Below are 18707 nucleotides of genomic sequence, written 5' to 3' on the forward strand. Positions count from 1 at the left end.
TGTGGACATGTTAATTTACAAAACATGTTCCCAAATTTGCGAGTTATCTAGAACTACAACTATTGGCTCTGAAATCGAATTTACCCAGGAGCTGAGTGAATGATTGCCTAATATGTTAAACATGGGGTGCCTACCTACCTAATTTTCAGTAGGCCATCAAACTCAGAGCTGAGCCAGCCAAAAGAGATATCTAAACATCCTCTGCCTACAGGCATATTTTAAAGAGTAGAATTGGTATATAATCAGGAAGGGTAGAACTGGTATATAATAAGGAAGCAATAAAGGTAGATATACAATCAAATACACATACTTATAAAAAGGGTAATCATAAGAGGGAATGAAGGTAAAAGGTAGATTAGGAAATATGCTTACTGGATTAGGAAAATGGATCAGACTCTAAGGAAAAATCTCCTTGAATATGACGGATCCAGTCTTGTCTTTATCCCAATTTGTAAATTTCTCACTGATAAATAAGGTAGAGCCTTCATCAGTCCAGCTTCCATTGGCTTTCAATGAATGGCTGGAGTCCAGGTCATTTACATTCAAAACAGATGTGACTGTGACAAACTTGGAAGTGTTCACGACCTTTTACCCATCAAAGAGAATCCATACTTGCCAGGTTGAAAGAGGAGTGGATCTTTCTCCCCGGAGAGAGGCTGAACTGCTGCACAAGAATGGCACAGGGAGAAAGGAAAGATTGGGCTGACCAGGAGTGGATAGTGAAGGGTATGTCTCCCACCATCCCTGCCTCATTCTTGGAATCACAGAGTGGAGGAAGAAAGGACCTGTAGGGGAATTAAAAAAAAACGGAAATCTTTAAACAGCAGTTTATGATTATAAGCAGTTATTTGGTAATAGAGCATGGATGTCTCCTCCAGATCAGCCAACCGTCCGCTAACCACAAGAAGATCATTTGGATGGACTGTGGAATTCATGCCAGGGAATGGATTGCCCCAGCTTTTTGCCAATGGTTTGTGAAAGAAGTAAGTGTCCTTAGCTTTCTTATAATGGTTAACTGCCCAACAAAATACCTGTCAAATCTTAGCTATTTAGAAAGCACGGTCTGTGTTTTTCAGAGAGTTTTGAGCGAATTTTCTAACTCCAGGACCCCTACTTTTTCACCTGCAGAAGGAGCTTGGAATGGCCTCTTTAGAGGGTCTGTAGTGTAGATGAAGAGACTTAGCATGTGGAAAATACCTAGCTCAGTGAATTGTTACGTATTAGCTATACCCTATAAGATACTTTTTGTGTTAGTCTTTCCAGAAGCCACAACAGAAAGAAACCCACAAAGAGCAGTTCTCAAAGTGTGGTTCCTAGAGCAATAGCATTGCCATAACAGGGAACTTGTTAGAAATGCAAATTCTGGGGCTTCACCTCACCCACCACATTAGACCCAGTGAATTGGGGCAGTGGGGGTTTGAGGGGAGGAGAACCGGAATTTGCATTTTGGACAGCTGAGGCAAGATTGGAGGGCAAGAAGGTAAATGCTCCGTGTGCAATCACCTCTTATAATTACCTTGAAATTATTAGAAAATTGAAAAAAGACCTCTCCCAGGAGCATTTCAAATGTTTCTCTCTTAAATTTTCAGATTCTACAAAACTATAAAGACAACCCACGGATAGGAAGACTCCTTAGAAACCTGGACTTTTATGTGCTTCCCGTTCTTAACATCGATGGTTATGTCTATACTTGGACGACTGTGAGTACATCAAGTGTGGTTGTGGGATGAGTCCATGAACTAGATCTTGACTCAGGTTCACTGTTCTGACCTTAGTCATTGTAGAAACAGAAATGTTTGTGGCCAAGAAAGAAACCCCATCTGGAATAAAAATTAACTCAGTATTGTTAAGCCAAAAATCTACATCAAGTTTAGGATGGAGAAAGTGGAGGCCCTGTTAGAGTTGAAATCCAGCACATGTTTTTATGTTTGTTTGTTTTTGACATATTCCCAGTTTTGCAGCCAGCCTTAACTTTTCTCCAAGTCCACTTCCTTCAAGTTTAGAGGCAAGCAAACTATTTTCTTAGTTCTTAACATCGATGGTTATATCGATCTGTCTGTCTGTAACTACCTGCCTCTCAGATTGGTATGAAATTCATATACTACCCTGTAACCACCAGTTTTGAAGCACGAGGGGCACAAATGGTGTATAAATTCCAACCCAACTTTCATTTTCCACTGTGATCCTTTCTACAGGGGGGAAAACATCTCTGAAGTTTTTTAGTTAATAGGAAACTGTCTCTTGGTTTACCTGGGTGGCTCAGTGATTTAAGTATCTACCTTTGGCTCAGGTCATAATCCCAAGGTCCTGGGATAGAGCCCTGTGCATCTGGCTCCCTGCTCAGAGGCTTGCCTGCTTCTCAGCTGTCCAATTTGTTATGGTAGTGGTTCTCAAGCTTTATTTTGCATCAGAATCACCTGGTGGGGGGGCTTGTTAAAATATGGACTGCCTGGTTCTCCCCCTCCCGCCCCGCCCCGTCCCTCCCCTACTAATGCTTGCTCTCTTTCTATCTCTCAAACAAACAAACAAAAAATCTTTAAAAAAAAAAAAAAAAAAAGGAAATTTCCTCTTTGAAAGTGTCTTGAAAACAGATTGCTTCACAAACAAGAACCCCTGTTTCTAGAGAGTATCCATTCCTCCCTTTTCCTTTTTGCTCTCGCAAAAGTGGTTCCTGGGAACCCTTCTCCTGCAGCAGCCTTTTGGCTCAGATGTGAATCAAATTCTTCCCTCCAAGCTTGTCTGGAGAAACTTGTCTTTATGCTCATCTCCACTCATCAGTCTTCTGCTTCCAGAAATGTGCAGAGACCATCACTGATACACCTGGAACGGCCTCTTTCCATCTGCCAAGCTATTTACCTTTCATCCTATATCACTTGGACATAAAAAATGACTCTCTGAAGCTTTCCCTGATTAAGCAGATCACGTCCACCATGCACTGCTAATCTGCTCATGAGGAAAAGGCCATACTCCCTCCAGTTTGATGGTGTACATGTAGGTACACTGGGGTTGGACAGATGTTCCTGTTTTGGGGTGTTGCTGGTCCATCTGTGAGACTAAAAAATATATGCACAAGCTTTGTTATGTTAAAGGCAAGTTTTCCCAGACAATCCTATGGACTATTATCTTATGTTCCAGGGCCATCCACTTATCACCAACACAGTGATTTATAAGACCCTAGAACAGCAGCATTTTTATGTTCCTCTGTTGCAGGATCGGCTTTGGAGGAAATCCCGTTCATCCCATAATAACGGCACATGTTTTGGGACAGATCTCAATCGAAATTTCAATGTGGCCTGGTGTAGTAAGTACACATTTAGTTGATGACTTGATGAGCAAAAAATGGAGAAGAGAAGCTAGGAGATGAATTACTAGAGATATAATTTTCAAAAGTAAACACCTAATTTTGCACAGTTCTCTGGACTTCTTGACCAGCGTTTTCACCCTAAGGGATGACATTATCTATGCAGTAAGAAACAGCAACACTCAAGTGCAGGACCCTTTTCAAGTGGAATTGGCTAAACAAGGGCAAAGAAGACCTAGGTCAAAGGGAATATGTTTGAAATCTATCACTTTATTTTTGAATATATGAATTTTCATAAAGAAAAGAAAAAATCAGAGAATTATCCTTGCAGATTATTTTTATAGGAGGGAGGCAGGAGTAAATAAGGCAAACATTTCCTTCTCCTTAAGGCATGTTCTTGTTTCTGAATCTTAACATGCCCTGTGAATCAGAAGCAAATAAGGAGGTAGAAATGGTTAAGAGCAATCTGATTAAAAACCAGATGGTAAGGGTAAAAATTCAGACTTGGCGACTGTGTGGTTTTGGAAAAATTGCTTCATCTTTCTGCTTTAGGTTTCTCTTATTTATTTAAAATGTGGGCCGTAGTCCTAGCATCCAATCAGTAGGTAGTTGTGGGAATTTGATGAGTTGCCACAGAGGAGGGGCTAACCACTGTGCCCAGGTGCCCAGGGAGTATACGGTGCTCAGCTGGTAGTCCTTATTATCATCACTTAGAACAGACTACTGTGTCCTTGCAAAATAGCTCGAATGACACAGAAGCCAGTAGGACAGTGAGAGAGACTTAGCCTGACCTCAGAACCCAAGAACTGATTTCCAAACATCTATTTCAGTAGTAAAAGATTACTGAAAACACCATTTCATTCTGCATCTTCCTTTGTGAGCCACGGAAGCATGGAGGCCGTCTCTAAATCTGAATGTCAGCCCTCCTGTCTGTCCGAGTTCGTCCTTGAATGTCTATCCCTGTTCACTGATTTAGCCAGAACTAACTTAGACAAGCCGGGGCAAGCCCCAGTTCCATGCACAGGTTGCTCTGAGCAAGGGTGACTCCTTGCCCTCAGTCCGTTCTAAACTAGGTATCATGTTCACTTCTTTCTGGTTCTCTGTGTATTCCAGGTATCGGTGCCTCGAAAGACTGCCACGAGTTAACATTCTGTGGGACAGGACCAGTATCGGAACCGGAGACTAAGGCTGTTTCCAGCTTTGTAGAGAGCCAGAAGGAGAGCATTGTGTGTTTCCTGACCATGCACTCTTACGGGCAGCTCATTCTCACACCTTACGGCTACACTAAAAATAAGTCCAGTAACCATGAAGAGCTGGTAAGACCATAGCACTAGAGGCTTTACAAAAGCCTCCTTGGGACCCTGGCTTTCCTTTCCCTGGTTTCCATTTTCAAGATTTTGGCTCCAGCCCTGCTTTTGTTCTCTCTGCTCTTCCTTATTTTCTTTCTTCTGCTTTTTGCACCTTGCCAGACACCTGCTGGGAAGGCTTCAGGTTAAATGCTGCTTTACCTACATTAATTAACTACCTGTTTCGAAAAGTGTCAAGTTGGGAGACATCTTAGGTATTCGTCTATAATATAAATGAGACGATTATGTTAATAATCTGCAGGAATGTGCTTTCATTTCTGTAAATTCTCTTGAAACTCCGTTCAGCAATTATAGCTTTTGAACCGTGCTTTAAAGAACTTGCCAGCTGTTAGTGGAATATGGCATATCTAAAATAACATGGCTAAATAATATCTGCTCTCTTCTCTGCTAAACACAATGCTTTATTTTCTTCTAAACTCTGCTTCTAGTATTTGCTTAGGGATATGTGTAAGGGGAAGTGCCAGCAAAGCCCAAGCCCGGGCCGGGAAAGTGCATTTTGTTACATCCGGGTCCTCTGAAGCTGTGCTTGCGCAAGCACCGGGCACAGTTGCTGAGAAGGACTGGTCTCTTTGCCCTTTCTTGCACTTATGGACAGCAGACACAAATCAAAGGAAGGGTAAATTTAGAATTGTTGGAGTATTTGTTATCTTTTTAAAAACAGTGTTTTTCCTATGTTTAATTACTGCAAAATTTGCATAACCTAAATTTTATCATCTTCGCCATTTTTAAGTGGACAGTTCAGTAGTGTTACCTATGTTCACGTTATTGCACAGCTAATCTCCAAAACTGTTTCATCTTGCACAGTGGACACTCAATACCCACTAAACGCAACTCTCGGTCTCTGTTGCTTCTGTAGACCATCTTTCTACTTTCGCTTTCTGTGAGTTTTATGCCTCGTACAAATGGAAACATACAGTATCTATCTTTTTGTGACTGGATTCTTTCATTTAGCATAATGTCCTCAAGGTTCATTCATGTTGTATTATATATCAGAATTCCCTTCCTTTTTATGTCTTAATAATATTTCATCATATGTATGTCTCACATTTTCTTTATCCATTCGTCTGTCCATGTGTATTTGAATTGTTTCCACCTGAGAGCTACTGCAGATACTGCTTCTAAGAACACAGGTATACAAAGATCTCTTTGAGGGGCGCCTGGGTGGCTCAGTTGGTTAAGCGACTGCCTTAAGCTCAGGTCATGATCCTGGAGTCCCGGAATCGAGTCCCACATTGGGCTCCCTGCTCGGCAGGGAGTCTGCTTCTCCCACCGACCTCTCTCTCCTCATGCTCTCTCTCATTCTCTCTCTCTCTCAAATAAATAAATAAAATCTTTAAAAAAAAAAAAAAGATCTCTTTGAGATCCCACTTTCAAATTTGGGAGGATATAACCAGAAGTAGAATTGATGGATCATATGACAGTTCTGTTTTTAATTTTTGGAGGAAGAATCATAATGTTTTCTATAGTGGCTTCACCATTATTTTTTCCAATTTATTTATTTTCAGAAAAACAGGATTCATTATTTTTTCACCACACCCAGTGCTCCATGCAAGCCGTGCCCTCTATAATACCCACCACCTGGTACCCCAACCTCCCACCCCCCCGCCACTTCAAACGCCTCAGATTGTTTTTCAGAGTCCATAGTCTCTCATGGTTCACCTCCCCTTCCAATTTACCCAAAAGCACATACCCTCCCCAATGTCCATAACCCTACCCCCCTTCTCCCAACCCCCCTCCCCCCAGCAACCCACAGTTTGTTGCGTGAGATTAAGAGTCACTTATGGTTTGGCTTCACCATTTTTTATTCCGACTAACAACGCACAAGCATTCCAATTTCCCCCACTTGCTCATCAACACTTGTTATTCTCTGCTCATCTTTTTTATTATTTAGAACAAGCCCCTCATTATCAACAAATGTTGGGATGGATGGAGGCTAAGCTCACTCTGTTCTTGAGGAAGTAGAGGCTTGTGGACCTTCCGATTCTCTAACCTGTCCTGTCCTTCTCCTGCTGGAACATGACCTGGAGAACACATGTCTGGGCACAAAAAGAAAAACCGGTATCTGTCTTTGCTGAAGGGACCCCATCCCCCAACAATCAAGTACCTCCGGTAGTACCCCAAAATCTTTCTTGCAGTGTTTTCAGACACTTGTACTATGTGACCTTTTTGCAAGGTGTGGCAAGAACTAACATTTGCTTAGCACTTTGCAATTTATAAAGGGATTTTAGGACCATTATCTCATCTGACCCGATGACAATACAATAAGCTCACTTTGGAGATGTGAACATTGAGACCTTGAGTTAACAATAGAGAGTGATTGTTAGAGCCCAGGTTGGAACTCATGTCTTCAACTCCAGAGGCTACATTCATTCAGTCTCCTCATACTGCCTCTCTGCTCAGAAAGGGCATACTACTTCTTGGAGCACCTATCAACTTTGATGACCAGATCACTATGTTCTATTTCCTCCTATTCCTGAGCTCTAGAAATTTCCTCATTAAAGGAAACTGCAGAAACAGAAATTTCAGTTGAAAAGCCCAGAACCTGTTTTATTTCCCTGTTCCTATGGTATTGTAGATGTCCTACCTTCTGGTCAAAGGGATCTGTGACAAATACAAATGTACCACCATAGACAAGCCATTGTAGATCTTTAATGGGCCAGGCCTTCCACCAACAGGAAAAAGCAGCCTGTAACCCCTGGTATTTTTTTTTTTTAATTCTGTTCTTTTCTTGGCTCAGGAAAACAGATACTATATGACCATTTTGCAAAGTTTGTATTCAAATGTGAGAGGGTCTTTTGCCATTGGTTTTCTGCTTACAGCCCTCTGACCACAACTAAAGGAGGCAAAAGGGCAGGAGAGACCTGTGGTACTAACATTGCCATGACTGGAAGGTAACTCAAAAGGTGGAAATTAATGAGAAACCTTTAGAATCGTATGCAGAAACGGGCACATTGAATTGAGAAAGGGTACTTCAGTTCTGTATTTCTTATAGTCTGAGGTGCTGAAGAGTTAGCATAAACATTCATCTCCAAGACTTTTCAATAAAAAAGACAGTGTGAAAATTTTGCCACCTTGTGTCAATCTCACTGAAGCTAGCTAACAGTGGCTTTAGGTTCTTATGAGTAAGCTTTGATAGAGTGCACAAAAGACACAGAATCAAGCCAACTGTTGAAGGAGATCTCCATTTTTGGTATTATTTACAAGTACCAGAGACTAGTAATTAATCTTTATATATTTACAAAACCAAAAATTTGTAGAAATCATGATAAATATTATACCGCATGATAGACAACTTGGCAATCACTATGTAGGGGAAACATAACTATATATAGCCCTGTTCTAAATTGCTCTGGAAATTAGAATAGCTATAAAAATTCTAATGTTTTAAATGTTGACATTCTTTCCATTTGAATTCTTCCCCTATCAACTTCTAGATCCCATCCTAAGCTCCTTCCTCCTACACACATGCCAGGGTCCTCATCAACCTTTTTGTGTGCCTCCCTGTGAATATATGCCTATAGGAAACTCTCTGGGAGTTATTAAGGATGCTCAAAGTCTTTAGAAATGTAAATTATGTACTACTGGCAAAGGGATTTTTATTATTTTGACTAACATTCCTTTGGGCTGAGAAGAAGGACAGCAGAGAAATTGGCTTTCGATGGCCATATGGTATAGTGTCAAAGGAGAGGGAAGAATAATCAGGAGGTCCACCCTTAAGGATAGAAGTCAGAGTCTCTGGATTTTGTTTCATCTTCTTGGAAAGGACCGAGTCTACAAGCTATGGTCACAACTGTATACTTCTTATATACCTGATACTTCCTAGTCCTATCAACTTCCCTGTAGTAATTGCTAATGGAATCATTGAAAAAAATCAAAATTTCTTATAACAGTAAAGAAGAGGAAAGTAGAAAGAATGTTTCCCATCCAACAGGATGTGAAGGAAAGGAAATACATAGGATAAAATAAGTAAAGGCTGGCAATCAGAAGAAAGAAAGTTCAACCCAGTTCTGGGCTGAACTGCAGAAGAGAAAAAAAATGCAAGAGCCATTTGGAAGGAAATTGCAGGCTGGAGCTGCTGCATATAACCCAAGTAAAAGTTAAGGTCCCACATGGACCAGTTAGCATGGAGTTTCATTAAGAGAAATCGAGAAACATATGGGAATTAAAAATAATTAAAAGCAATTCATGTCTCTACCAGACTTTGAAAGAACTTCAAAAGGAAGTGTAGCTGGTAAATCCTAGCAACTCTTTGCCCCTCCCCGCCTCACGCTCTTCATTTTGCTCACGGATAGCAACTACCCCTGATCTTTTCTCTTCACTCTTCATTTTCATCTCCTTCGCAGAATTTCTCTCTCCAGATATCTTCTTTCTGATTCTCTTCTCCTTCTTACCATCATTTTCTCTTCTATCTACAAACAGCTCGTATACCTTTTTGCAGTGTAAAAGACTCAAATCAGCTTGATTTCATGCACTCCTCAAGCCCTTCCTACCCATGACGTCATTCTGGACAACATGAGCCCAGGAACTAAGCCAGACTTAGAACCCTTTTTTCAGGAGGAGAGAAGGAAGGTGAATGGCCCATGACAGAATTCTCAATAGTGAGTAAAGAGGAGGCAAAGCTCTTGAAAATATGTTCAGTTGAATGCTTTTTCTTTCATCTCTGCCAAACTCAGAAAGTCCCAAGTGCCCTAAGGATACTGCTCACAGCTACTGTATATGACCTACCACCACTTACACCCTTTTCTACTCTTCCTTTTGAACTTCATCATACCTATCCCTACTCTGCCTAAGCACCACTTACCCCAAGATTCAGCTGGACAATGCAGGGCGATGCAGGACAATGCAGGACCAAGAAGCTTTAAAGTTGGACTCATCACTAGTCAGAAGTCAGGGGAGCTGATGCACCTGTAAAAGCAGTCAGACTGCCCTAAGGGTGGAGAAAGCAAAGATGGATCACAGTCCAGGCAGGAAGTGGTCAAGGAGGCTTTGGTGGTGTTTGTGTAAAATTGAAGGGGAAGTAATAGAGAGTCTGGGTTGGGAATATTTAGAGGAGACTATTGAAAGACTGTTGAAAGGATATATGAAAAATTTATCAGAAGGTTAATAAACACAGCAATACACTTGGATCTCTCATTGTTAGTGGCTCTGATCTCAGGAAAAGGTTTTCAGAGAGCAAGGCTGAGACATTAGAAATCATTCAGTTCTGAGAAATTTCCAGTGTAGTCAGGTAACATGGTGGTAGGTTGGGGAAGGGTGTAGCTTCCGGCTCTGAAATTCTAGAAGCCTATAAGAGATAAGTATTAAATACCTATAAGAAAAAATAAGAAGGGAGTTAGAAGAATGAACAAAGGGCCGAGGTAGGAGGGGCAGGGAGAGAGGGGATTTAGTTGAGGTGATGAGGAAAGGCCCCATGGAAGAGTCTGCATTGGAAAAATTCTTTTGAGGTTGGATAGAATTTCAACATGCAGAGAAAAGAGGTAAGGTATGCCAGGTAGAGGAAATATCTGGAGAAAAGGTCAGAGTCTGAGGAAAGGGGCATGTCTGGGGAACAGGGAGAAAACTTGAGTGTGACTATCATCTAGGGTAGGATATAAAGAATATGGTGTTGGAAAGGCAGGTTAAGGCCATATCGTAAAGGGTCTGTGAATGTGAAACTGAGAGGCTTGGGATTAATTCAGTGGGCAATTAAGAATAAGGCTTTTCAGCAGGATCATGATCATAGTTCTACTCCATCCAAGTTCCCCTGGAATCCAGAGATCGATTGGGATAAGGATTGGTGAGAGGAAGGGAAACTTATCGAAGATGACAATAGTCCATTTCAGAGGTAATGAGACTAAAATAGGATAATGCAACTTGGTAACCATTTGAAAGAAGGAGATTCAAAGGTGACTGCAGGATTTTATGTGTGTTTGGAGGAGCACGATAAGTCAGAAATTGGACATCAGAATAGCTTTATTAGTGGGGAAATGATGAAATTGGGTGTGAGCGTGTTGAGTTTAAAGTACCAGAAGGCTATCTAGGTATAGAGGTCCAATGGGAAGTTAGAAAGATGGTCTGGAACTCCGGAGATGGATTTGGACAAAATACCCAACCCTCTGGATTGTTGGATTTATTTTTAACACCAGATATCTGTCTCTGCATTTCCCACCTACAGATCCAAGTTGGACAGAAGGCAGCAAATGCATTGAAAAAAAAGCATGGAACCAATTATAGAGTTGGATCGAGTGCAGATATTTTATGTAAGTAGGTTTTTTTTTTTTTTTTTTTTCCTCTTCAATAGTATCTAAGGCACAAAAGAAGCCAGTGGACTTTGGGGAGTGGAGTGGGCTGGAGAGGGACGGAAGAGTTCCTGGGGTCAACAGGAAGTTATACAAATCAAAATGACCAAGGATAAAAGGGAGTCTGTATAAATCCAGAATTATGCTCTCTAGGGATAAGGTGTGAGCTAAAAGAAAAAATTAATACCCTGGCTCAGACCAGAACTCCCTCTGGCTTCAGCTAAAAAGAGCTGGCAAGTGAGAAGGCACAGGAGTTAACAGGAAGGACGTTTTCCAGCGACCCTTGGTCAGTTGATTCAGTTCTCAGAGGACCCATCAGGCTGAGAAAGCAAAGCAGGTGGGGCCTGGAGAAAGGATCTAACACAGAAAAGACTTTAGTTAAAAGGATAGTGCACAGCCTTCCCCCATCCCCAGCCACCACCTCCTCCATCCACCTGAGGACCACCTGGATAATATTTGCATAATATTTTCCCTGTTGCTCATTTTCCTTCTGTTCCCTTATATGTCCGTTCACTTGCCTTGTAAAACTAGGTTGTCTAGTCTTTGATTCAGCAGGAAACTTTAACCAAACTTCTGCTATGTGCTAAGCATAACGCTAGATATTCAGGGAGGTGTTGAGGGGAGACAGAGAGTCTAAATGAGATATAATTCCTGCCCTGTGGGGCTTCAAATCAATGAGAGGGAGAAGACAGCTACCCATGAATCCTTAATATGAAAAAGTTTACTCATGGTCTTGCATTGGAACTTTATTCCCTGAAATAGCCAGAGAAACTTGTCCTTTCCCAGTATAATTTCTACCTCTACCTTCATGCTTTTGGTTGTAGATACCACATCAGGGTCTTCAAGAGACTGGGCTCGGGACATTGGGATCCCCTTCTCATACACGTTTGAGCTGAGGGACAATGGCACATACGGATTTATTCTGCCAGCATCTCAGATACAGGCCACCTGCGAGGAGACCATGGAGGCTGTGCTCTCGGTCCTGGATGATGTCTATGAGAAATATTGGGACTCAAACAGTGCTGTAAAGATGACATCGAGGGCTATGGTGCTGGGCCTGCTGGTCTCCTTCAGGTCTGTTTTCTGAGTGTATCCTACCCAGGCCTGCTCAGCCCCAGTCCTGAGAATGTAGGGAAGGTGTTTGTCTGAAGTTAGAGAGAAATCAGATAATTCAAGTATATTTTCCATTTCAATAAAGATGAATCATGTTTGCATTTTCAGGTGTGTTCTGCTGGTAATTATTATTATTATTATTATTATTATTATTTTTTACTTTCGAGGAGTGTACTATTAGTTATTGCTACAAAAATGCCACACCAATCCACTCTAAAGTTCAGTGACTTGTGAATCTACAGGTCAGCTGGGAAGTTCTGCTGATTTTGGCCCATCCATTTTCATGCATCTGTGGTCAGTTTCAGGGCAGCTACCCTAGGGTCTAGAGATGTTTTTTTCTTATCTAAATTTTTTAAAAATTTGCTCATTTTTTGGAACCAGGTTCACATTTAATTTTATATTACTGAATTAGTAGCAGCATTCAGAAGATGTTACATAATCTTTCTATATAGCCATTCCTGGCTTTATTTATTTAATGTTTAATTAATTAATTAATTTCAAAAATCCTTTTTGAGAATCTGCTAGGTACATTTCGCTAGGCTCTAGTGTTACTGTGGTGAATAAGATAGATATGGTCCCTATCCTCTTGGAATTCCTATTCCAGTAGGTGAGATTGGGGATAGCTATAAATAGTTGGAATGGACACACTGTTGCATAAGACAACTCTTGGCTCAGGGGAGCCATAATAATCAAGAACACAAATAAATAAACTGAATATTGAAGCTTGTAACAGGTACTATGAGAGAAATAAAGAGTAAGTAGAGATGTAAGCAAGGGCCAGATTGTATATATACAGGAATACAGGCATTTAATTGTGCTACCTTGTCTATTAAATTGCAAGTGCTCTTAAGGTAGTGTCTATGACTGTCATTTCCTATGTATCTCCGTGTGACACCTTGAAATGGTGCTAAGCACTTGTCAGGCTTTGAACAAATGTTGTAGCTGTAACCAGCTGACAGAGCATCCTTGGGTGTTCAGTCACCCATTTCTAAATTTCCTTGTTAGTCACAATACACTTCTTGGTTGTAACCCTGTTATTGCCTTTCTTTGTCCTCTTTATTTCTTCCTGTTTTGCCAGTGTGTGGCTGATAAGGGTCAGAAAGAAAAAAAAGGTCAGGGGCAATAGGGCTTAATGAATCAGAGAACAGCTATTTCCATAAAAATGCCAACCCCACAATTGTGGCATTGTCAGGAGGAAATGGTAAGGTCTCATCAGTAATCAGCCTAAGAGGGAAGAAAACTAGTGTGACCACCAGTGCCATATTCAAGAAGAAAGGGAGGGAGCTGTGCCTTGGAACCTGGGTTATCAGCTTTCATCTAGCTTGTGTTTTCGTTTCTATCACTGTCTTTTAACAATTTGGACCCGTAAGTAGTATAGGAACTCTGACCTACAAAGCTTAATTTATGTCGAAGGATTGATCCTATGGGCAATAAAATTGGAAGGGAACAGATGGAGATGCAAACTATCAGCTCGCCTGAAACCTCTTACATGGATTCTTCCAAGAGTCTAGGACACAATCATAGCTTCTTGGTGGGGGTCTTCACATGACTCTGAGGCCATGAAGGGGATCTGAGGTCCAGGACAAGTTTTTTACTTCTTCTGAAAGTTTCATACTTCCTGTGCCAGGATCCTAAGAGCAAGGGTGGAAAGGTGATAAACAACCACACATATCTTTCTTAAGGAAGTTTTAACTTCCTGGTCATAAGTGGCAATAGATTGGGAAAACTTCACAACCGATGCAATTAATGAAATCCTGAGAGTGTCTTGTCCTGTGACTGTTGGATCTGGGATTTGATATTATCCTACTTTAAAGCTAAGAAGTTACCTTGTTACTGTTTCATGGATGTTGAAAGACATGAGACTCCAGAGTCAGGGACACAGGACAGCAGTACTCACAGCACAGTAAGCAGCTTGATCATCAACATATTCACATTGATTCCTCTTGCTCTCAAGTTTCCAAAGATCCCAGATGACACCTGCTAATGCAGTGAGTTGTGTTATAGGAGAGAAACACTAAGCTGGAGGATTTCACTGCTTTTATAGCAAACAGTAAGCAAGCCTGCTCTTTATTGTAGTAGGAGACACTTCCTCAATACTCACAATTGCTTGCTTGCTTCAAACACAACTCCGAAATGGGGCAGAGCCTCACATCCTTAGCATAGTTAGCAGGATGTTGTAGGAGCAAGAGAAGCCCATTGATGACTGTCTTCCAATAGACTTGATGTATTAGATCAAATCATGTGAAATCGCTGTTTTCTGAGGTCAAAAATATCCAACTACTGGTGATTTTATATGATTTAACGTAATTTCTCAGTATTAATAAAGGGGCCTCCATGTGCCTTTTAAAAAATTTTTTTAGAAAGTTTGAATATTCTGCATTTTATGTTACTATTTCTTTCCTTCCACTAAACTGTGTTGGTGTTTTTTTTCCATAAATGTTCCTACAAAGGATCTAAATCTTCTTGACTTATAGGTAAATTTAGAGTTTAAAATGATGCAAAATGGTAAATTCAGATGGTATCCAAGCCTCTAACTCCTATTTTTTTCTACATCAGTGTCAAAATGAGTTATATTTTTGTTTCGGCTACTTATGACCAAGCTCCTGTTTCCCTTCCTTTTCTTATGCAGTTTAACCATCTTTTGATATGTTACTAAAAATATATTCTTCATATCACCCCAGTATTATTCTTATCTCATACATGTAATTTGAATCTGGCCTAAATGTATCATGGCACTAAGAGAAGCCCATTGCCCCAAAATTACAATACTAACTATAAAGGAGTTAAAAAATTAAAATGAATAATTGTTAATTTCTGTTATACTATGATGTGATTAAAATACTTTATGTATATCACCTTGTGTAATACTCATAAGAATCCTGAGTTAGGTACTATTATTTATTTGATGACGAAATCGAGACAAAGAGAAGTAGCATGCCAGTTTTCACACGGTTCTTAGTAATTGTTTACTGATCAAATAATTATTGAGAGTTTCATATTTATAAGAATTTCCTGGCTCTGGGATATCAGAAGCACTGTCCAGTGCTCACCATCAATACTTCATCCAGATACCTTTAGGCCCCTTCTCCTGTATCTCTCTCTGTCCTTGACATGTTTTTTGTCTTTAACAGCTTACACATATGTGACTCTTCTTCTGATGTCTGCCCTTGGGCTATTGCACATACTTTGCCTGCAGCCACTGAGCGTGAGACATGTATGGGGTTTTTACCCACCACCAGAAACATCAGCACCTGCCCAGATGGGGACTGACAAATTCACAAGTATAACACCCTATCCCTTTGCAGAGGGTTAGGGAAAACTCTGAAGCATAACTCATGTTGCAGAGATTTTGTGGGATGAGTTCGGAGTTACCCGCCAAAGAACTTTCTCTGAGGGCACAACTGTGCAAGGCTTCTTCCCTTCTCCTGTCCTGCTGCCCCCACTTCCTTCTCTTGGGAGCACCTCCTAAGTAAACCAATTGTATATGAATCTTCACTTTTGGGTCTACATCTGGGGAACCCAACATAGGACAATCCTGTTTGGAATTATTACCAAAACAAAATATGTTCTTAATTTCCTAGGATGACCTTTAATAAAAGTCATAGTAGGATTTGATAATCAGAATATGTCTGGGGATTATGAATGTCATATGGACAGAAATATTCTTATTTTGAAGACTTATCATTCTAGAATGTGAGGAATCTTGTTTCAGATAAGACTTTTATTTCAGGAAAACATGCATTTCCCATTTTGTCTTTATTGAAAGCAAAGTAAAAAAAGATCACCCTTTATGAACTTGTAAATTTTGAAGTATTTGGTGTTATGATAAAAGTTTATGAGAAAATAATGCCACTTACCACAGTTTCCCACTCTGCTGTAATCAAGACTGCACAGTCTTTTCTTAGCTATCCTGAAAAGGAATTTTATTTCTTTCTAAGGAGTCATTCATTTAACATAATAATAATAGAAAGCAAAGCTCCAAATAGCTTAAATGGTGAGTGTACTAACTCCTTCCCAAATTGCAAATACCTTTCTCACTGATCTCTTATTATGTTTTTTTTCCCCTGAGAACTTGTTCTTCTTTAAAAAAAAAAAACAAAAACAAACACACAAAAAAATTTGAGCAAGTGCAAATCATAGTGCAAAATCATAGTGCAAATCAAAGGTGAACACTGTCTTTTCTCTTCACACAGAGGATGTAAAAGCAGCCACCGAAACACAGAGGAAGCATAGAATAATATGTATTCATGGGTTTGAACTCCCTGAAAACCCAGTTAATTAGGTAGAGGATCCTGAGAATGTGAGGTAGAAAGTCTAAGTGGAATCAGGTGGTTGAAGATCCTGAATGCCAAACAGTTTGGATATTATCCCTATAGGCTGCCTGGAGTCCTAGTGTTTTTGCACAGGGAGGATAGGTAAACACATGTTGTGTAAAGATAGGTCTGGGAGGATGAATTAGAAAGAGACAGTTGGAGTGGAGAAGTCTGAGGCAAAGAGTTCAGAAAATATACTGTGCACATATAAACTGAGTAAGATTCAAGTCAAGTTGGAGACTGTAAAAATGGAAACTAGAGATAGAAATCAGAGATGTTGTTCAGAAAGATTCAATGTGGGGTCTCTTAGAACACAGAGATGTGGGAAAGGAAGGTGGAAATTATTGCCAGTGAGTAATTAGAAAAATTATGGCATGATAAGATCATGAGAACTTAAGTCAAATTTGTTTCCTCCCTACCTAGGAAGGTACAGCAGACCAATGCTGAAAGTGGACTTACAGATCCATGGAAGCCAGAAGGGAAGGGAAGCAGTATGAAAAAAGAGGAACTACTGAGTTTCAGACAGGAAGCAGGAAATGCAAAGTTGCCATGTTAAGGGTGTCAGTTGAAACTCAGGCTTACTTTCTAACTTGAAACCAGGTCTCTAGTCACAGACAACCTTCTTTTCAATCTCATGTTTCAAAAAATTTCCTTCAATATGGAAACTTGGTAAAAACTTTAAAAAAAAAGTTTAAAAACATAATATCCACCAGCTTCCTCCTGCACATACGCTAATGTACCCTATGACATTTATTTTATAATTAGGTTTGCAAGTCTATCACTTTAAAGGTTGACTATTTTCTCTAACGCAGTTGCTCCAAAGATTTGTTTTGCAGCAGAATTCCTATTTCAAATAAAAATGTACCTTAAAGTATGACATATCAATCAGGGAAAACCAGAATTGCTCTGCTGATCTGGAGAAAAGGGTGGTAGTGGGTCTAGAGATGCCCCTTGCCCCCTCTCCCACAAATTCCCCAAAGTCCTGAAGCACTTTCTGTTTTCTCTGTAGGCCCTTGCTTCTCAAATTGTGGTCCATGACCTGGTAGATCTAGTCTCACATGGAAGCTTGTTAGAAATTCAGATCCTTGGGTATCAGAATATGGATTTAACGAGATCCCTAGGTAATTTGATGACCTTGAAAATTTAGGAAGCAGTGCTCTACAGTACACAAGTCACTCAAAACCATATTAAAACACAGATTCTTGGGCCACACAAATAGATCTGTGGCAGAGCATAAAATTCCCATGTTTAGCAGGCTCCCCAGTGATGCTATTGGGTGGCAATGTTAGAGCAGTAGTTCTCCAACATTAGCGTGTATCAGAATCATCTAGAAGGCTTGTTAAACATGGACTGATGGGTCCCATCTCAGTTTCTGATTCAGCAAATGGGGCCTGAGAATTTGCAGTCTTCAAGATTCCCTGGTGCTGTTGATGCTGCTGGTGCAGGGAACACAGTTTGGGAAACACTAAATTAGAGAGCCCTTGGCTCATAATCAGGGTAAAGCTGTCACTAGGTAGACAGAGAGTTCCTTGATTTATTTTTTGAGTAAAAGGAGGTAAAATGTGAAAGACAAAATCTCTTCCCTCAAAGATCCTTGAGTCTAGTTCAAAATACAGAAAAGTAAATACTCACTTAAGGATATGTACTGAAACGGAGGCCAGGTATATGGAGCTAACCAAAAATAAAAGAGCCATTAACTCAGCTTCTGTGTGGGGCGGGGGTGGGGAGGCAAGGAAAACTTCACCTGGTTGTCTTCAATCTTGACACAACTTGTTTAAATGATCTATAGTCCATGCAAGACACATTCTTTAATTTGAGGTCCTGATAATAGCCATAGATTTTTCCATCCAATTATGCTTTTGTAATTAAAAGTACTCTCCAAGTCTTTTATTAGGCAGAATGCAGTAGGGTAGGATAGGATGGAGTAGTGGGGTTGGGAGTCAGGGGGCGTGCAGGGGAGCAATGGAGGTAGGGATAAGCCTGAACAAACCCTCTCTCAAGCAGGGAAGAAAAGACTGGAATTAAATCTCAGTGAAGAAACATCTGATTGTTTCTGGATCTTTGCCTCATAAAAAGTCAAGCATCTGATGTCAGCTGTTGTCTGCGATAACAGGAGGAAATTCCCAGGACCCCGCTTCTAAAGGAATGGAGTTCTTAAGCCCTAGGAACTAAGGGGTGCGCCTTCTTTCAACTGCCCGCAGGTGTCCTAGCCAGACTTTTTTTTCTTTTTTTTCTTTGAACACAAGGGATTGGAACCTCAAACAATCTGGCTTCAAACTTAAAAAGGGGAATTTATTGATTTGTATAACAGAAATGTTTAGAGGGAATTCAGGAA

At 40.4% G+C, this 18707-nt stretch overlaps 1 protein-coding gene across 2 annotated transcripts in view; it reads left to right on the forward strand.

Moving 5' to 3' along the window:
• Nucleotides 1-12164, forward strand: part of CPO (carboxypeptidase O) — a 51515-nt gene extending 39351 nt beyond the window's left edge. For both annotated transcript variants that reach the window (XM_044240825.1, XM_044240826.1), the window contains 6 exons: nucleotides 879-983; nucleotides 1590-1700; nucleotides 3211-3301; nucleotides 4415-4617; nucleotides 10823-10907; nucleotides 11771-12164. In XM_044240825.1, coding sequence (XP_044096760.1) covers nucleotides 879-983; nucleotides 1590-1700; nucleotides 3211-3301; nucleotides 4415-4617; nucleotides 10823-10907; nucleotides 11771-12033 — 858 coding nt within the window. In that variant the 3' untranslated portion in view covers nucleotides 12034-12164. The remainder of the gene's footprint in view (nucleotides 1-878; nucleotides 984-1589; nucleotides 1701-3210; nucleotides 3302-4414; nucleotides 4618-10822; nucleotides 10908-11770) is intronic.
• Nucleotides 12165-18707: the final 6543 nt, after the last annotated feature.

The sequence above is a fragment of the Neovison vison genome, chromosome 3 (genome assembly GCF_020171115.1).
Source record: "Neovison vison isolate M4711 chromosome 3, ASM_NN_V1, whole genome shotgun sequence".
Lineage (NCBI taxonomy): Eukaryota > Metazoa > Chordata > Mammalia > Carnivora > Mustelidae > Neogale > Neogale vison.